Here is a 20,000-nt window from a genome sequence, read left to right as displayed (position 1 = left end):
GGGACAGAGAGGGGTGGGGGGAGACAGGGGGAGAGGGACAGAGAGGGGTGGGGGCAGACAGGGGGAGAGGGACAGAGAGGGGTGTGGGGAGACAGGGGGAGAGGGACAGAGAGGGGTGGGGGCAGACAGGGGGAGAGGGACAGAGAGGGGTGGGGGCAGACAGGGGGAGAGGGACAGAGAGGGGTGGGGGGAGACAGGGGGAGAGGGACAGAGAGGGGTGGGGGCAGACAGGGGGAGAGGGACAGAGAGGGGTGTGGGGAGACAGGGGGAGAGGGACAGAGAGGGGTGGGGGGAGACAGGGGGAGAGGGACAGAGAGGGGTGGGGGGAGACAGGGGGAGAGGGACAGAGAGGGGTGGGGGGAGACAGGGGGAGAGGGACAGAGAGGGGTGGGGGGAGACAGGGGGAGAGGGACAGAGAGGGGTGGGGGGAGACAGGGGGAGAGGGACAGAGAGGGGTGGGGGGAGACAGACAGGAGGGAGAGGGACAGAGAGGGGTGGGGGGAGACAGGGGGAGAGGGACAGAGAGGGGTGGGGGGAGACAGGGGGAGAGGGACAGAGAGGGGTGGGGGGAGACAGGGGGAGAGGGACAGAGAGGGGTGGGGGGAGACAGGGGGAGAGGGACAGAGAGGGGTGGGGGGAGACAGGGGGAGAGGGACAGAGAGGGGTGGGGGGAGACAGGGGGAGAGGGACAGAGAGGGGTGGGGGGAGACAGGGGGAGAGGGACAGAGAGGGGTGGGGGGAGACAGGGGGAGAGGGACAGAGAGGGGTGGGGGGAGACAGGGGGAGAGGGACAGAGAGGGGTGGGGGGAGACAGGGGGAGAGGGACAGAGAGGGGTGGGGGGAGACAGGGGGAGAGGGACAGAGAGGGGTGGGGGGAGACAGAGAGGGACAGAGAGGGGTGGGGGGAGACAGGGGGAGGGGGGGAGAGGGAGAGAGGGGTGGGGGGAGACAGGGGGAGAGGGACAGAGAGGGGTGGGGGGAGACAGGGGGAGAGGGACAGAGAGGGGTGGGGGGAGACAGGGGGAGAGGGACAGAGAGGGGTGGGGGGAGACAGGGGGAGAGGGACAGAGAGGGGTGGGGGGAGACAGGGGGAGAGGGACAGAGAGGGGTGGGGGGAGACAGGGGGAGAGGGACAGAGAGGGGTGGGGGGAGACAGGGGGAGAGGGACAGAGAGGGGTGGGGGGAGACAGGGGGAGAGGGACAGAGAGGGGTGGGGGGAGACAGGGGGAGAGGGACAGAGAGGGGTGGGGGGAGACAGGGGGAGAGGGACAGAGAGGGGTGGGGGGAGACAGGGGGAGAGGGACAGAGAGGGGTGGGGGGAGACAGGGGGAGAGGGACAGAGAGGGGTGGGGGGAGACAGAGACAGAGAGGGGTGGGGGGAGAGGGAGAGGGACAGAGAGGGGTGGGGGGAGACAGGGGGAGAGGGACAGAGAGGGGTGGGGGGAGACAGGGGGAGAGGGACAGAGAGGGGTGGGGGGAGACAGGGGGAGAGGGACAGAGAGGGGTGGGGGGAGACAGGGGGAGAGGGACAGAGAGGGGTGGGGGGAGACAGGGGGAGAGGGACAGAGAGGGGTGGGGGGAGACAGGGGGAGAGGGACAGAGAGGGGTGGGGGGAGAGAGGGACAGGGGGGTGGGGGGAGAGGGAGAGGGACAGAGAGGGGTGGGGGGAGACAGGGGGAGAGGGACAGAGAGGGGTGGGGGGAGACAAGGGGAGAGGGACAGAGAGGGGTGGGGGGAGACAGAGAGGGACAGAGAGGGGTGGGGGGAGAGAGGGACAGAGAGGGGGGGGAGAGACAGGGGGGTGGGGGGAGAGGGACAGAGAGGGGTGGGGGAGACAGAGAGGGACAGAGAGGGGTGGGGGGAGAGGGAGAGGGACAGAGAGGGGTGGGGGGAGACAGGGGGAGAGGGACAGAGAGGGGTGGGGGGAGACAGGGGGAGAGGGACAGAGAGGGGTGGGGGGAGACAGGGGGAGAGGGACAGAGAGGGGTGGGGGGAGACAGGGGGAGAGGGACAGAGAGGGGTGGGGGGAGACAGGGGGAGAGGGACAGAGAGGGGTGGGGGGACAGGGGGAGAGGGACAGAGAGGGGTGGGGGGAGACAGGGAGAGGGACAGAGAGGGGTGGGGGGAGACAGGGGGAGAGGGACAGAGAGGGGTGGGGGGAGACAGGGGGAGAGGGACAGAGAGGGGTGGGGGGAGACAGGGGGAGAGGGACAGAGAGGGGTGGGGGGAGACAGGGGGAGAGGGACAGAGAGGGGTGGGGGGAGACAGGGGGAGAGGGACAGAGAGGGGTGGGGGGAGACAGGGGGAGAGGGACAGAGAGGGGTGGGGGGAGACAGGGGGAGAGGGACAGAGAGGGGTGGGGGGAGACAGGGGGAGAGGGACAGAGAGGGGTGGGGGGAGACAGGGGGAGAGGGACAGAGAGGGGTGGGGGGAGACAGGGGGAGAGGGACAGAGAGGGGTGGGGGGAGACAGGGGGAGAGGGACAGAGAGGGGTGGGGGGAGACAGGGGGAGAGGGACAGAGAGGGGTGGGGGGAGACAGGGGGAGAGGGACAGAGAGGGGTGGGGGGAGACAGGGGGAGAGGGACAGAGAGGGGTGGGGGACAGGGGGAGAGGGACAGAGGGGGTGGGGGGAGACAGGGGGAGAGGGACAGAGAGGGGTGGGGGGAGACAGGGGGAGAGGGACAGAGAGGGGTGGGGGGAGACAGGGGGAGAGGGACAGAGAGGGGTGGGGGACAGAGACAGAGAGGAGAGGGACAGAGAGGGGTGGGGGGAGACAGGGGGAGAGGGACAGAGAGGGGTGGGGGGAGACAGGGGGAGAGGGACAGAGAGGGGTGGGGGGAGACAGGGGAGAGAGGGGGAGAGGGGTGGGGGGAGACAGAGGGGTGGGGGGAGAGGGACAGAGAGGGGTGGGGGGAGACAGGGGGAGAGGGACAGAGAGGGGTGGGGGGAGACAGGGGGAGAGGGACAGAGAGGGGTGGGGGACAGGGGGAGAGACAGAGAGGGGTGGGGGGAGAGGGAGAGGGACAGAGAGGGGTGGGGGGAGACAGGGGGAGAGGGACAGAGAGGGGTGGGGGGAGACAGGGGGAGAGGGACAGAGAGGGGTGGGGGGAGAGAGAGGGACAGAGAGGGGTGGGGGGAGACAGGGGGAGAGGGACAGAGAGGGGTGGGGGGAGACAGGGGGAGAGGGACAGAGAGGGGTGGGGGGAGACAGGGGGAGAGGGACAGAGAGGGGTGGGGGGAGACAGGAGAGGGACAGAGAGGGGTGGGGGGAGACAGGGGGAGAGGGACAGAGAGGGGTGGGGGGAGACAGGGGGAGAGGGACAGAGAGGGGTGGGGGGAGACAGGGGGAGAGGGACAGAGAGGGGTGGGGGGAGACAGGGGGAGAGGGACAGAGAGGGGTGGGGGGAGACAGGGGGAGAGGGACAGAGAGGGGTGGGGGGGGGGAGACAGGGGGAGAGGGACAGAGAGGGGTGGGGGGGAGACAGGGGGAGAGGGACAGAGAGGGGTGGGGGGAGACAGGGGGAGAGGGACAGAGAGGGGTGGGGGGAGACAGGGGGAGAGGGACAGAGAGGGGTGGGGGGAGACAGGGGGAGAGGGACAGAGAGGGGTGGGGGGAGACAGGGGGAGAGGGACAGAGAGGGGTGGGGGGAGACAGGGGGAGAGGGACAGAGAGGGGTGGGGGGAGACAGGGGGAGAGGGACAGAGAGGGGTGGGGGGAGACAGGGGGAGAGGGACAGAGAGGGGTGGGGGGAGACAGGGGGAGAGGGACAGAGAGGGGTGGGGGGAGACAGGGGGAGAGGGACAGAGAGGGGTGGGGGGAGACAGGGGGAGAGGGACAGAGAGGGGTGGGGGGAGACAGGGGGAGAGAGAGGGGTGGGGGGAGACAGGGGGAGAGGGACAGAGAGGGGTGGGGGGAGACAGGGGGAGAGGGACAGAGAGGGGTGGGGGGAGACAGGGGGAGAGGGACAGAGAGGGGTGGGGGGAGACAGGGGGAGAGGGACAGAGAGGGGTGGGGGGAGACAGGGGGAGAGGGACAGAGAGGGGTGGGGGGAGACAGGGGGAGAGGGACAGAGAGGGGTGGGGGGAGACAGGGGGAGAGGGACAGAGAGGGGTGGGGGGAGGGGGGAGAGGGACAGAGAGGGGTGGGGGGAGACAGGGGGAGAGGGACAGAGAGGGGTGGGGGGAGACAGGGGGAGAGGGACAGAGAGGGGATGGGGGGGGGAGAGGGACAGAGACAGGGAGAGGGACAGAGAGGGGTGGGGGGAGAGGGAGAGGGACAGAGAGGGGTGGGGGGAGACAGGGGGAGAGGGACAGAGAGGGGTGGGGGGAGACAGGGGGGTGGGGGGAGAGGGAGAGGGACAGAGAGGGGTGGGGGGAGACAGGGGGAGAGGGACAGAGAGGGGTGGGGGGAGACAGGGGGAGAGGGACAGAGAGGGGATGGGGAGACAGGGGGAGAGGGACAGAGAGGGGTGGGGGGAGACAGGGGGAGAGGGACAGAGAGGGGTGGGGGGAGACAGGGGGAGAGGGACAGAGAGGGGTGGGGGGAGACAGGGGGAGAGGGACAGAGAGGGGTGGGGGGAGACAGGGGGAGAGGGACAGAGAGGGGTGGGGGGAGACAGGGGGAGAGGGACAGAGAGGGGTGGGGGAGACAGGGGGAGAGAGACAGAGAGGGGTGGGGGGAGACAGGGGGAGAGGGACAGAGAGGGGTGGGGGGAGACAGGGGGAGAGGGACAGAGAGGGGTGGGGGGAGACAGGGGGAGAGGGACAGAGAGGGGTGGGGGGAGACAGGGGGAGAGGGACAGAGAGGGGTGGGGGCAGACAGGGGGAGAGGGACAGAGAGGGGTGGGGGGAGACAAGGGGAGAGGGACAGAGAGGGGTGGGGGGAGACAGGGGGAGAGGGACAGAGAGGGGTGGGGGGAGAGAGACAGAGAGGGGTGGGGGGAGACAGGGGGAGAGGGACAGAGAGGGGTGTGGGGAGACAGGGGGAGAGAGACAGAGAGGGGTGGGGGGAGACAGGGGGAGAGGGACAGAGAGGGGTGGGGGGAGACAGGGGGAGAGGGACAGAGAGGGGTGGGGGGAGACAGGGGGAGAGGGACAGAGAGGGGTGGGGGGAGACAGGGGGAGAGGGACAGAGAGGGGTGGGGGGAGACAGGGGGAGAGGGACAGAGAGGGGTGGGGGGAGACAGGGGGAGAGGGACAGAGAGGGGTGGGGGGAGACAGGGGGAGAGGGACAGAGAGGGGTGGGGGGAGACAGGGGGAGAGGGACAGAGAGGGGAGGGGGGAGACAGGGGGAGAGGGACAGAGAGGGGAGGGGGGAGACAGGGGGAGAGGGACAGAGAGGGGTGGGGGGAGACAGGGGGAGAGGGACAGAGAGGGGTGGGGGGAGACAGGGGGAGAGGGACAGAGAGGGGTGTGGGGAGACAGGGGGAGAGGGACAGAGAGGGGTGGGGGGAGACAGGGGGAGAGGGACAGAGAGGGGTGGGGGGAGACAGGGGGAGAGGGACAGAGAGGGGTGGGGGGAGACAGGGGGAGAGGGACAGAGAGGGGATGGGGAGACAGGGGGAGAGGGACAGAGAGGGGTGGGGGGAGACAGGGGGAGAGGGACAGAGAGGGGTGGGGGGAGACAGGGGGAGAGGGACAGAGAGGGGTGGGGGGAGACAGGGGGAGAGGGACAGAGAGGGGTGGGGGGAGACAGGGGGAGAGGGACAGAGAGGGGAGGGGGAGACAGGGGGAGAGGGACAGAGAGGGGAGGGGGAGACAGGGGGAGAGGGACAGAGAGGGGTGGGGGGAGACAGGGGGAGAGGGACAGAGAGGGGTGGGGGGAGACAGGGGGAGAGGGACAGAGAGGGGTGGGGGGAGACAGGGGGAGAGGGACAGAGAGGGGTGGGGGGAGACAGGGGGAGAGGGACAGAGAGGGGTGGGGGGAGACAGGGGGAGAGGGACAGAGAGGGGTGGGGGGAGACAGGGGGAGAGGGACAGAGAGGGGTGGGGGGAGACAGGGGGAGAGGGACAGAGAGGGGATGGGGAGACAGGGGGAGAGGGACAGAGAGGGGTGGGGGGAGACAGGGGGAGAGGGACAGAGAGGGGTGGGGGGAGACAGGGGGAGAGGGACAGAGAGGGGTGGGGGGAGACAGGGGGAGAGGGACAGAGAGGGGTGGGGGGAGACAGGGGGAGAGGGACAGAGAGGGGTGGGGGGAGACAGGGGGAGAGGGACAGAGAGGGGTGGGGGGAGACAGGGGGAGAGGGACAGAGAGGGGTGGGGGGAGACAGGGGGAGAGGGACAGAGAGGGGTGGGGGGAGACAGGGGGAGAGGGACAGAGAGGGGTGGGGGGAGACAGGGGGAGAGGGACAGAGAGGGGTGGGGGGAGACAGGGGGAGAGGGACAGAGAGGGGTGGGGGGAGACAGAGAGGGACAGAGAGGGGTGGGGGGAGACAGGGGGAGAGGGACAGAGAGGGGTGGGGGGAGACAGGGGGAGAGGGACAGAGAGGGGTGGGGGGAGACAGGGGGAGAGGGACAGAGAGGGGTGGGGGGAGACAGGGGGAGAGGGACAGAGAGGGGTGGGGGGAGACAGGGGGAGAGGGACAGAGAGGGGTGGGGGGAGACAGGGGGAGAGGGACAGAGAGGGGTGGGGGGAGACAGGGGGAGAGGGACAGAGAGGGGTGGGGGGAGACAGGGGGAGAGGGACAGAGAGGGGTGGGGGGAGACAGGGGGAGAGGGACAGAGAGGGGTGGGGGGAGACAGGGGGAGAGGGACAGAGAGGGGATGGGGAGACAGGGGGAGAGGGACAGAGAGGGGTGGGGGGAGACAGGGGGAGAGGGACAGAGAGGGGATGGGGAGACAGGGGGAGAGGGACAGAGAGGGGTGGGGGGAGACAGGGGGAGAGGGACAGAGAGGGGTGGGGGGAGACAGGGGGAGAGGGACAGAGAGGGGATGGGGAGACAGGGGGAGAGGGACAGAGAGGGGTGGGGGGAGACAGGGGGAGAGGGACAGAGAGGGGTGGGGGCAGACAGGGGGAGAGGGACAGAGAGGGGATGGGGAGACAGGGGGAGAGGGACAGAGAGGGGTGGGGGGAGACAGGGGGAGAGGGACAGAGAGGGGTGGGGGGAGACAGGGGGAGAGGGACAGAGAGGGGTGGGGGGAGACAGGGGGAGAGGGACAGAGAGGGGTGGGGGGAGACAGGGGGAGAGGGACAGAGAGGGGTGGGGGGAGACAGGGGGAGAGGGACAGAGAGGGGTGGGGGGAGACAGGGGGAGAGGGACAGAGAGGGGTGGGGGGAGACAGGGGGAGAGGGACAGAGAGGGGTGGGGGGAGACAGGGGGAGAGGGACAGAGAGGGGAGGGGGAGACAGGGGGAGAGGGACAGAGAGGGGTGGGGGGAGACAGGGGGAGAGGGACAGAGAGGGGAGGGGGAGACAGGGGGAGAGGGACAGAGAGGGGTGGGGGGAGACAGGGGGAGAGGGACAGAGAGGGGTGTGGGGAGACAGGGGGAGAGGGACAGAGAGGGGTGGGGGGAGACAGGGGGAGAGGGACAGAGAGGGGTGGGGGAGACAGGGGGAGAGGGACAGAGAGGGGTGGGGGGAGACAGGGGGAGAGGGACAGAGAGGGGAGGGGGAGACAGGGGGAGAGGGACAGAGAGGGGTGGGGGGAGACAGGGGGAGAGGGACAGAGAGGGGTGGGGGGAGACAGGGGGAGAGGGACAGAGAGGGGTGGGGGGAGACAGGGGGAGAGGGACAGAGAGGGGTGGGGGGAGACAGGGGGAGAGGGACAGAGAGGGGTGGGGGGAGACAGGGGGAGAGGGACAGAGAGGGGTGGGGGGAGAGAGACAGAGAGGGGTGGGGGGAGACAGGGGGAGAGGGACAGAGAGGGGTGTGGGGAGACAGGGGGAGAGAGACAGAGAGGGGTGGGGGGAGACAGGGGGAGAGGGACAGAGAGGGGTGGGGGGAGACAGGGGGAGAGGGACAGAGAGGGGTGGGGGGAGACAGGGGGAGAGGGACAGAGAGGGGTGGGGGGAGACAGGGGGAGAGGGACAGAGAGGGGAGGGGGAGACAGGGGGAGAGGGACAGAGAGGGGTGGGGGGAGACAGGGGGAGAGGGACAGAGAGGGGTGGGGGGAGACAGGGGGAGAGGGACAGAGAGGGGTGGGGGGAGACAGGGGGAGAGGGACAGAGAGGGGTGGGGGGAGACAGGGGGAGAGGGACAGAGAGGGGTGGGGGGAGACAGGGGGAGAGGGACAGAGAGGGGATGGGGAGACAGGGGGAGAGGGACAGAGAGGGGAGGGGGAGACAGGGGGAGAGGGACAGAGAGGGGTGGGGGGAGACAGGGGGAGAGGGACAGAGAGGGGTGGGGGGAGACAGGGGGAGAGGGACAGAGAGGGGTGGGGGGAGACAGGGGGAGAGGGACAGAGAGGGGTGGGGGGAGACAGGGGGAGAGGGACAGAGAGGGGTGGGGGGAGACAGGGGGAGAGGGACAGAGAGGGGTGGGGGGAGACAGGGGGAGAGGGACAGAGAGGGGTGGGGGGAGACAGGGGGAGAGGGACAGAGAGGGGTGGGGGGAGACAGGGGGAGAGGGACAGAGAGGGGTGGGGGGAGACAGGGGGAGAGGGACAGAGAGGGGTGGGGGGAGACAGGGGGAGAGGGACAGAGAGGGGTGGGGGGAGACAGGGGGAGAGGGACAGAGAGGGGAGGGGGAGACAGGGGGAGAGGGACAGAGAGGGGTGGGGGGAGACAGGGGGAGAGGGACAGAGAGGGGAGGGGGAGACAGGGGGAGAGGGACAGAGAGGGGTGGGGGGAGACAGGGGGAGAGGGACAGAGAGGGGTGTGGGGAGACAGGGGGAGAGGGACAGAGAGGGGTGGGGGAGACAGGGGGAGAGGGACAGAGAGGGGTGGGGGGAGACAGGGGGAGAGGGACAAAGAGGGGAGGGGGAGACAGGGGGAGAGGGACAGAGAGGGGTGGGGGGAGACAGGGGGAGAGGGACAGAGAGGGGAGGGGGAGACAGGGGGAGAGGGACAGAGAGGGGTGGGGGGAGACAGGGGGAGAGGGACAGAGAGGGGTGGGGGGAGACAGGGGGAGAGGGACAGAGAGGGGTGGGGGGAGACAGGGGGAGAGGGACAGAGAGGGGTGGGGGGAGACAGGGGGAGAGGGACAGAGAGGGGTGGGGGGAGACAGGGGGAGAGGGACAGAGAGGGGTGGGGGGAGAGAGACAGAGAGGGGTGGGGGGAGACAGGGGGAGAGGGACAGAGAGGGGTGTGGGGAGACAGGGGGAGAGAGACAGAGAGGGGTGGGGGGAGACAGGGGGAGAGGGACAGAGAGGGGTGGGGGGAGACAGGGGGAGAGGGACAGAGAGGGGTGGGGGGAGACAGGGGGAGAGGGACAGAGAGGGGTGGGGGGAGACAGGGGGAGAGGGACAGAGAGGGGAGGGGGAGACAGGGGGAGAGGGACAGAGAGGGGTGGGGGGAGACAGGGGGAGAGGGACAGAGAGGGGTGGGGGGAGACAGGGGGAGAGGGACAGAGAGGGGTGGGGGGAGACAGGGGGAGAGGGACAGAGAGGGGTGGGGGGAGACAGGGGGAGAGGGACAGAGAGGGGTGGGGGGAGACAGGGGGAGAGGGACAGAGAGGGGATGGGGAGACAGGGGGAGAGGGACAGAGAGGGGAGGGGGAGACAGGGGGGAGAGGGACAGAGAGGGGTGGGGGGAGACAGGGGGAGAGGGACAGAGAGGGGTGGGGGGAGACAGGGGGAGAGGGACAGAGAGGGGTGGGGGGAGACAGGGGGAGAGGGACAGAGAGGGGTGGGGGCAGACAGGGGGAGAGGGACAGAGAGGGGTGGGGGGAGACAGGGGGAGAGGGACAGAGAGGGGTGGGGGGAGACAGGGGGAGAGGGACAGAGAGGGGTGGGGGGAGACAGGGGGAGAGGGACAGAGAGGGGTGGGGGGAGACAAGGGGAGAGGGACAGAGAGGGGTGGGGGGAGACAGGGGGAGAGGGACAGAGAGGGGTGGGGGGAGACAGGGGGAGAGGGACAGAGAGGGGTGGGGGGAGACAAGGGGAGAGGGACAGAGAGGGGTGGGGGGAGACAGGGGGAGAGGGACAGAGAGGGGTGGGGGGAGACAGGGGGAGAGGGACAGAGAGGGGTGGGGGGAGACAGGGGGAGAGGGACAGAGAGGGGTGGGGGGAGACAGGGGGAGAGGGACAGAGAGGGGTGGGGGGAGACAGGGGGAGAGGGACAGAGAGGGGTGGGGGGAGACAGGGGGAGAGGGACAGAGAGGGGTGGGGGGAGACAGGGGGAGAGGGACAGAGAGGGGTGGGGGGAGACAGGGGGAGAGGGACAGAGAGGGGATGGGGAGACAGGGGGAGAGGGACAGAGAGGGGTGGGGGGAGACAGGGGGAGAGGGACAGAGAGGGGTGGGGGGAGACAAGGGGAGAGGGACAGAGAGGGGTGGGGGGAGACAGGGGGAGAGGGACAGAGAGGGGTGGGGGGAGACAGGGGGAGAGGGACAGAGAGGGGTGGGGGGAGACAGGGGGAGAGGGACAGAGAGGGGTGGGGGGAGACAGGGGGAGAGGGACAGAGAGGGGTGGGGGGAGACAGGGGGAGAGGGACAGAGAGGGGTGGGGGGAGACAGGGGGAGAGGGACAGAGAGGGGTGGGGGGAGAGAGGGGGAGAGGGACAGAGAGGGGTGGGGGGAGACAGGGGGAGAGGGACAGAGAGGGGTGGGGGCAGACAGGGGGAGAGGGACAGAGAGGGGTGGGGGGAGACAGGGGGAGAGGGACAGAGAGGGGTGGGGGGAGACAGGGGGAGAGGGACAGAGAGGGGTGGGGGGAGACAGGGGGAGAGGGACAGAGAGGGGTGGGGGGAGACAGGGGGAGAGGGACAGAGAGGGGAGGGGGGAGACAGGGGGAGAGGGACAGAGAGGGGTGGGGGGAGACAGGGGGAGAGGGACAGAGACGGGATGGGGAGACAGGGGGAGAGGGACAGAGAGGGGAGGGGGGAGACAGGGGGAGAGGGACAGAGAGGGGTGGGGGGAGACAGGGGGAGAGGGACAGAGAGGGGTGGGGGGAGACAGGGGGAGAGGGACAGAGAGGGGAGGGGGGAGACAGGGGGAGAGGGACAGAGAGGGGTGGGGGGAGACAGGGGGAGAGGGACAGAGAGGGGTGGGGGGAGACAGGGGGAGAGGGACAGAGAGGGGTGGGGGGAGACAGGGGGAGAGGGACAGAGAGGGGTGGGGGCAGACAGGGGGAGAGGGACAGAGAGGGGTGGGGGGAGACAGGGGGAGAGGGACAGAGAGGGGTGGGGGGAGACAGGGGGAGAGGGACAGAGAGGGGTGGGGGGAGACAGGGGGAGAGGGACAGAGAGGGGTGGGGGGAGACAAGGGGAGAGGGACAGAGAGGGGTGGGGGGAGACAGGGGGAGAGGGACAGAGAGGGGTGGGGGGAGACAGGGGGAGAGGGACAGAGAGGGGTGGGGGGAGACAGGGGGAGAGGGACAGAGAGGGGTGGGGGGAGACAGGGGGAGAGGGACAGAGAGGGGTGGGGGGAGACAGGGGGAGAGGGACAGAGAGGGGTGGGGGGAGACAGGGGGAGAGGGACAGAGAGGGGTGGGGGGAGACAGGGGGAGAGGGACAGAGAGGGGTGGGGGGAGACAGGGGGAGAGGGACAGAGAGGGGTGGGGGGAGACAGGGGGAGAGGGACAGAGAGGGGTGGGGGGAGACAGGGGGAGAGGGACAGAGAGGGGTGGGGGGAGACAGGGGGAGAGGGACAGAGAGGGGTGGGGGGAGACAGGGGGAGAGGGACAGAGAGGGGTGGGGGGAGACAGGGGGAGAGGGACAGAGAGGGGAGGGGGGGAGACAGGGGGAGAGGGACAGAGAGGGGAGGGGGGAGACAGGGGGAGAGGGACAGAGAGGGGTGGGGGGAGACAGGGGGAGAGGGACAGAGAGGGGTGGGGGGAGACAGGGGGAGAGGGACAGAGAGGGGTGGGGGGAGACAGGGGGAGAGGGACAGAGAGGGGTGGGGGGAGACAGGGGGAGAGGGACAGAGAGGGGTGGGGGGAGACAGGGGGAGAGGGACAGAGAGGGGTGGGGGGAGACAGGGGGAGAGGGACAGAGAGGGGTGGGGGGAGACAGGGGGAGAGGGACAGAGAGGGGAGGGGGGAGACAGGGGGAGAGGGACAGAGAGGGGTGGGGGGAGACAGGGGGAGAGGGACAGAGAGGGGTGGGGGGAGACAGGGGGAGAGGGACAGAGAGGGGTGGGGGGAGACAGGGGGAGAGGGACAGAGAGGGGTGGGGGGAGACAGGGGGAGAGGGACAGAGAGGGGAGGGGGGAGACAGGGGGAGAGGGACAGAGAGGGGTGGGGGGAGACAGGGGGAGAGGGACAGAGAGGGGTGGGGGGAGACAGGGGGAGAGGGACAGAGAGGGGTGGGGGGAGACAGGGGGAGAGGGACAGAGAGGGGTGGGGGGAGACAGGGGGAGAGGGACAGAGAGGGGTGGGGGGAGACAGGGGGAGAGGGACAGAGAGGGGTGGGGGGAGACAGGGGGAGAGGGACAGAGAGGGGAGGGGGGAGACAGGGGGAGAGGGACAGAGAGGGGTGGGGGGAGACAGGGGGAGAGGGACAGAGAGGGGTGGGGGGAGACAGGGGGAGAGGGACAGAGAGGGGTGGGGGGAGACAGGGGGAGAGGGACAGAGAGGGGAGGGGGGAGACAGGGGGAGAGGGACAGAGAGGGGAGGGGGGAGACAGGGGGAGAGGGACAGAGAGGGGTGGGGGGAGACAGGGGGAGAGGGACAGAGAGGGGTGGGGGGAGCTAGTTGATTTCAATTTAAAGAAGAAGCAGAGATGCTGCATGTGCTGCGTTGACCATGCAGACTGAACCCAAGTGACTCGTGGTCGAGGAACAACAAATGCGCTCCTTGAGTGACAGGGGGCGGGACTAGGTCTGTGTGGAAAGCGGCAGAGAGACAGCGGAGGGAGAGGACTCAAGTAGCGGAGTAAACTATAAAAATGGTTGTTACACGCGCCGTCTCACATTTAACAAATGAAATATTCAAATACCGTTATAGAGGTTAAAGTAAAAACCAAAACCAGTCCAGGCATCAATACCGGTATATCGTAAAATACGGTATACTGCCCATCCCTATGTGTGTGTAGGCAAGGGAGGGAGAGAGGGAGATACATAATAAATAACAGTTGGGGCATTCCCTGTTGTTATGCACACACCTAACCACACACACACACACACACACACACACACACACACACACACCTAACCACACACACACACACACACCTAACCACGCACGCACGCTCGCAGCAACGCACGCACGCACGCACACACACACACACACACACACACACACATACACACACACACACACACACACACACACACACACACACACACACACACACACAGAAAAACATACAGGATCAATGTGTAATGGAACAGAGAGAGAGATGTTGTCTATCAAAAATGGAAGTAAGAGGTTATGTGTCCTCGTTAACCTTGCAGTAGTGTGTTTCTAGGGTTTAGTTTGGAAGTATCTCAAGGCAGACGGGGGTATATTTTCTTGGAAAAAACATATTTTCACACTTTACTGCACAATCATGTAATTAGCGATCATCAGTGTCTCCTCCTTGACAACAGCATCAAAACAATGAGCGGCGTAACCACGACAACGACCTTGCTGTACCCATCTGATTGTTGCTAATTAGTCATTAGCTGGTAGAGGCAATCATCATCGCTAACGAGATGGCAGGATAAGATATTTACACAGACGTGTTTGATGGGTGGGTGGTTAGGTGTGTTTGTGTCTGTGTCTGTGTGTGTGTGTGTGTGTGTGGTTAAGTGTGTGTGTGTGTGGTTAAGTGTGTGTGTGTGGATATGTATGTGTGTGTGGTTAAGTGTGTGTGTGGTTAAGTGTGTGTGTGTGTGTGTGTGTGTGTGTGTGTGGATCAGGATGTGTGTATTGTTAGGTTCTAGATTGAAATACTTGCTATACTAGAAGTTAATGGTTACATGTGTGAAGAATGTATATGGTGGGGTCAATGGAGGGTGGATACGAAGTATGGATCTGGAAAAGTTACTAAGTAAGGGAGAAGGCAATCACTTGGTTGTGGTCACTGATAAGGTTGGATAGCTGTGGATTAGTGAGGAATGTCAGGTCAGGTTAGACGAAGGGAGAAGGAACAGCTTTCTTCCATGTCTCCTAACTTCCTGCCTAGCAACACTGATGTAGTGTTGAGAGGTGTGAGCAGGAGACTCCGCCTACAGGAGGGTATAAATACCTGTGCTGGTGGAAACATGTCTTTGTCTTTTCAGCTGTTTCTACCAGTGGATGAATAAACTTGGTTTGAGCTTTGACTAGTTGTCCGTTTGTTTTTCACTCTATCAGTACCGAACAGTGTGTCTGGTTAAATTGATCCTGAGTGGCGCAGTGGTCTAACGCATTTCAGTGCAAGAGGCATCACTACAGCCCCTGGTTCGAATCCAGGCTGTATCACAAGGACCGTGATTGAGAGTCACATAGGGCGGCACACAATTGGCCCAGTGTCGTCCGAGTTTGCCCGGGGTAGGCCGTCATTGTAAATAAGAATGTATTCTTAACTGACTTTACTAGTTCAATAAAAAGTAATGTGTGTGTTCCTGTCCCTCCTACCTGATGAAATTGCTATCCTGGTGTTCTTCGCCTGCGTCACGTTGAAGTGAACTCCCATCTTCCCGTCGTCAAGGGCGATCTCAAGCGTTCCGTCGTCAAGGTTACTGAAGAGGAGGAGTCCGTTGGCGTTCCAGGTGCGGAACTGGAATCTAAGTGATACTACATCCTGATTGGCTCTTCCTGGGAGCTGCAGGAAGCTGGTGGCGTTGAAGAAAACTGGGAAGGAGTGAGACTCCATGCAAGAGAATGACAGATTACGCTACAGAAAGAGAGAGAGAAAGGGAGGGAGGGAGATTCTTATCATTACTTGTGATTATCATTAGTTATCAAATAATCATTCATCAAATGAGTTGTTTGCTTCGACAACGTATTACATTTGACAAGGTAATTTGATAATATATTGTACAAAGAGAGAGACAGAGGCAGAAACAGAGATAGATGGAGATTCAGAGAGAAACAGAGAGCTAGACAGTGACAGTTGTGTGTAACTTACAAAGCTGGAGGTGTCTAGCTTCTTGCGTCGTGCCAGATCAGTGATGTTGTCTCCGTTGTAGTTGATGCTCTCCATACAGCCTCTGAAGTTCTTCATCCCCCCTCCCATTGGCTTACCACTGTAGGGCATGCCACCAAAACTCAACTACAGTAGAGAGAGAGGTGAGACAAAGAGAAATAGAGGGATTAAAGAACTAAGATAGAATCTGCTAAGATATCTTGGTGCTCCCTAAATGTTACTGCATGTGTCATTGTTAAGTGTCTGTACTGTGATGCTTCACTACTCATATTAATGAATGAATTAAAGCCAAGAATGTATAAGGGAAGCCAGGCTTTAAACAGACACACCAAGGGAAGCCAGGCTTTAAACAGAGGGAAGCCAGGCTTTAAACAGACACACCAAGGGAAGCCAGGCTTTAAACAGACACACCAAGGGAAGCCAGGATTTAAACAGACACACCAAGGGAAGCCAGGCTTTAAACAGACACACCAAGGGAAGCCAGCATTTAAACAGACACACCAAGGGAAGCCAGGATTTAAACAGACACACCAAGGGAAGCCAGGCTTTAAACCGACACACCAAGGGAAGCCAGGCTTTAAACAGACACACCAAGGGAATCCCGGATTTAAACAGACACACCAAGGGCTAAGCAGATTGGCTGGGCAGTTCTGCACTGAGCAAAAGCAGTCACGCTGTCGGGAATAACTCAGTTAGTTAACGATTCAACTACTGTACCTAGCAGCACATTATAGGCACGTGTATATGCATGCACTCACCTAGACATACACACACATACAATCACTGTATTTTTGTATGATGTATCTTGGGTATTTAAAAATCTATTTGGTGTTATAAGTGGTATTAGTGTGCAGTACAGTTTCATTGCATTAACATCCATCATTAATTCTATATTATAAGCAAGCTATGTCTGAGCTGCTTTTGAAAGCGAAAGTCGAATTGAAAACAGTATTGGTATTGCTAGAACTGATGGTTTGGTTCGCTGAACTAGCAAGTCTGTTTGTTTTGTTACCACGGCAACTACTGTTGCTATCTCGTTATGTCAGTGGACGCTGAACACATTTCTACCGGCAAATTAACACATTTCTAGTGGCAAATGTGTTCATTTATAGCCATGGTATGAAAGGGATCATCAACTCAGGGCTCTAGGCGTTCTCTGTAAAATAATGCAACTCTGTGGAAGGTCAGTTTGACTCCGCTAGCGCGTCGTGGAACACACCTTCTACGTTGTTCATGATTTTCCACAGAACACACAGCCCCTCGTTGATTATCCCTTACATAGACTGCATTCTGAAACTATATAGACCAACGGTACAGTCTTATTCTAAAATTGACTACATCAAATAAATACTCAGCAATCTACACACAATACCCCATACTGACAAACACAAACACGAAAATGGGCTTTTTGAATTTTTGCAATTAAAAAACAAATGATATACCTTATTCCATAAGTACTCAGACCCTATGAGACTTGAAATTGAGCTCAGGTGACATCCGGTTTCCATTGATCATCCTTGAGATAATTCTACAACTTGATTGGAGTCCACTGATGGTACATTCAATTGATTGGACATGATTTGTAAAGACACTCACCTGTCTATACAAGGTCCCACAGTTGACAGTGCATGTCAGTGCAAAAAACAAGCCATGAGGTTAAAGGAATTGTCCATAGAAGTCCGAGACAGGATTGTGTCGAGGCAAAGATCTGGTGAAGGGTACCTAAACATTTATGCAGCATTGAAGGTCCCCAATAACACAGTGGCCTCATCCTTCCTGACCGACCGATGAAACTGAGCAATTGGGGGAGAAGGGCCTTGGTCAGGGAGGTGACCAAGAACATGATGGTCAGTCTGAGAGGTCTAGAGATGGGAGAACCTGTGTACAGATGGGAGAAATTTCCATCTCTGCAGCACTCCACTAATCAGGCCTTTATGGCCGAGTGGCCAGATGGAAGCCACTCCTCAGTAAAAGGCACATGACAGCCCGCTTGGAGTTTGCCAAAAGGCATCTAGAGGACTCTCAGACCATGAGAAACAAGTTTCTCGGGCTAGATGAAACCAAGATTGAACTTTTTGCCCTGAATGCCAAGCGTCAAGTCTGGAGGAAACCTGGCACCATCCCTACGGTGAAACATGGTGGTGGCAGCATCATGCTGTGGGGATGTTTTTCAGCGGCAGGGACTGGGAGACTAGTCAGGATCGAGGGAAAGATGAACGGAGCAAAGCAGAGAGAGATCCTTGATGAAAACCTGCCCCAGAGTGCTCAGGACCTCAGACTTGGGCGAAGGTTCACCTTCCAACATGCCAACGACCCTAAGCACACAGCCAAGACAACGCATAAATGGGTTTGGGACAAGTCTCTGAATGTCCTTGAGTGGCCCAGCCAGAGCCTGGACTTGAACCCGATCGAACATCTCTGGAGAGACCTGAAAATAGCTGTGCAGCAATGCTCCTCATCCAACCTGACAGAGCTTGAGAGGATCTGCAGAGAAGAATGGGAGAAACTCCCCAAAAACTCCCCAAATACAGGTGTGCCAAGCTTGTAGCGTCATACCCAAGAAGAATTAAGGCTGTAATCACTGCCAAAGGTGCTTCAACAAAGTACTGAGTAAAGGGTCTGAATACTTATGTAAATGTGATATTTCAGTTTAATTTATTTTTATTTTTATAAAAACAGTTTTTGCTTTGTCATTATGGGCTATTGTGTGTAGATTGATGAGAGAAAACATTTTAAAAAATCAATTTTAGAATAAGGCTGTAACGTAATAAATTGTGGAAAAAGTGAAGGGGTCTGAATACTAAGAATACACTGTATGGATTAGTCCTGATGAGTGAGTTGTAACTCCACTATCTAATTTCTTCTGGTATCAAATCTAACAGCAAATACTGGCAATTATAGCTGACATATGAGGGAAAAGGAAAGATGTATATATATATATATATATATAGAGAGAGAGAGAGAATAAAAGGAAAGATATATATATATATATATAGAGAGCGATATATATATATATATACAGTGCCTTGCGAAAGTATTCGGCCCCCTTGAACTTTGCGACCTTTTGCCACATTTCAGGCTTCAAACATAAAGATATAAAACTGTATTTTTTTGTGAAGAATCAACAACAAGTGGGACACAATCATGAAGTGGAACGACATTTATTGGATATTTCAAACTGAAAAATTGGGCGTGCAAAATTATTCAGCCCTCTTAAGTTAATACTTTGTAGCGCCACCTTTTGCTGCGATTACAGCTGTAAGTCGCTTGGGGTATGTCTCTATCAGTTTTGCACATCGAGAGACTGACATTTTTTCCCATTCCTCCTTGCAAAACAGCTCGAGCTCAGTGAGGTTGGATGGAGAGCATTTGTGAACAGCAGTTTTCAGTTCTTTCCACAGATTCTCGATTGGATTCAGGTCTGGACTTTGACTTGGCCATTCTAACACCTGGATATGTTTATTTTTGAACCATTCCATTGTAGATTTTGCTTTATGTTTTGGATCATTGTCTTGTTGGAAGACAAATCTCCGTCCCAGTCTCAGGTCTTTTGCAGACTCCATCAGGTTTTCTTCCAGAATGGTCCTGTATTTGGCTCCATCCATCTTCCCATCAATTTTAACCATCTTCCCTGTCCCTGCTGAAGAAAAGCAGGCCCAAACCATGATGCTGCCACCACCATGTTTGACAGTGGGGATGGTGTGTTCAGCTGTGTTGCTTTTACGCCAAACATAACGTTTTGCATTGTTGCCAAAAGTTCAATTTTGGTTTCATCTGACCAGAGCACCTTCTTCCACATGTTTGGTGTGTCTCCCAGGTGGCTTGTGGCAAACTTTAAACAACACTTTTTATGGATATCTTTAAGAAATGGCATTCTTCTTGCCACTCTTCCATAAAGGCCAGATTTGTGCAATATACGACTGATTGTTGTCCTATGGACAGAGTCTCCCACCTCAGCTGTAGATCTCTGCAGTTCATCCAGAGTGATCATGGGCCTCTTGGCTGCATCTCTGATCAGTCTTCTCCTTGTATGAGCTGAAAGTTTAGAGGGACGGCCAGGTCTTGGTAGATTTGCAGTGGTCGGATACTCCTTCCATTTCAATAGTATTGCTTGCACAGTGCTCCTTGGTATGTTTAAAGCTTGGGAAATCTTTTTGTATCCAAATCCGGCTTTAAACTTCTTCACAACAGTATCTCGGACCTGCCTGGTGTGTTCCTTGTTCTTCATGATGCTCTCTGCGCTTTTAACGGACCTCTGAGACTATCACAGTGCAGGTGCATTTATACAGACACTTGATTACACACAGGTGGATTGTATTTATCATCATTAGTCATTTAGGTCAACATTGGATCATTCAGAGATCCTCACTGAACTTCTGGAGAGAGTTTGCTGCACTGAAAGTAAAGGGGCTGAATAATTTTGCATGCCCAATTTTTCAGTTTTTGATTTGTTAAAAAAGTTTGAAATATCCAATAAATGTCGTTCCACTTCATGATTGTGTCCCACTTGTTGTTGATTCTTCACAAAAAAATACAGTTTTATATCTTTATGTTTGAAGCCTGAAATGTGGCAAAAGGTCGCAAAGTTCAAGGGGGCCGAATACTTTCGCAAGGCACTGTATATATATATATATATATATATATATATATATATATATAGAGAGAGAGAGAGAGAGAGAGAGAGAGAGAGAGAGTGAGAGAATAAAAGGAAAGATATATATATATATATATATAGAGAGCGATATATATATATATATATATATATATATATATATATATAGAGAGAGAGAGAGAGAGAGAGAGAGAGAGAGAGAGAGAGAGAGAGAACAATGGAGAGAGAGAGATTAAAAA

At 60.3% G+C, this 20,000-nt stretch overlaps 1 protein-coding gene across 1 annotated transcript in view; it reads right to left on the bottom strand.

Annotated features, from left to right (window-relative positions):
* LOC139366922 (contactin-associated protein-like 2) overlaps positions 1 to 20,000 on the bottom strand; it is a 302,046-nt gene that overhangs the window by 109,937 nt on the left and 172,109 nt on the right. The window contains exons 8-9 of the mRNA XM_071104677.1: positions 15,132 to 15,275; positions 14,639 to 14,897 (exon numbers count right to left, since the gene is read on the bottom strand). Of these exons, the coding sequence (XP_070960778.1) occupies positions 14,639 to 14,897; positions 15,132 to 15,275 (403 nt within the window). The remainder of the gene's footprint in view (positions 1 to 14,638; positions 14,898 to 15,131; positions 15,276 to 20,000) is intronic.

The sequence above is a fragment of the Oncorhynchus clarkii genome, chromosome 15, assembly GCF_045791955.1.
Source record: "Oncorhynchus clarkii lewisi isolate Uvic-CL-2024 chromosome 15, UVic_Ocla_1.0, whole genome shotgun sequence".
NCBI classification, from domain to species: domain Eukaryota; kingdom Metazoa; phylum Chordata; class Actinopteri; order Salmoniformes; family Salmonidae; genus Oncorhynchus; species Oncorhynchus clarkii.
The sequence above is the reverse complement of the archived record's forward strand: the minus strand, read 5'-3'. Positions and strand labels throughout refer to the sequence as shown.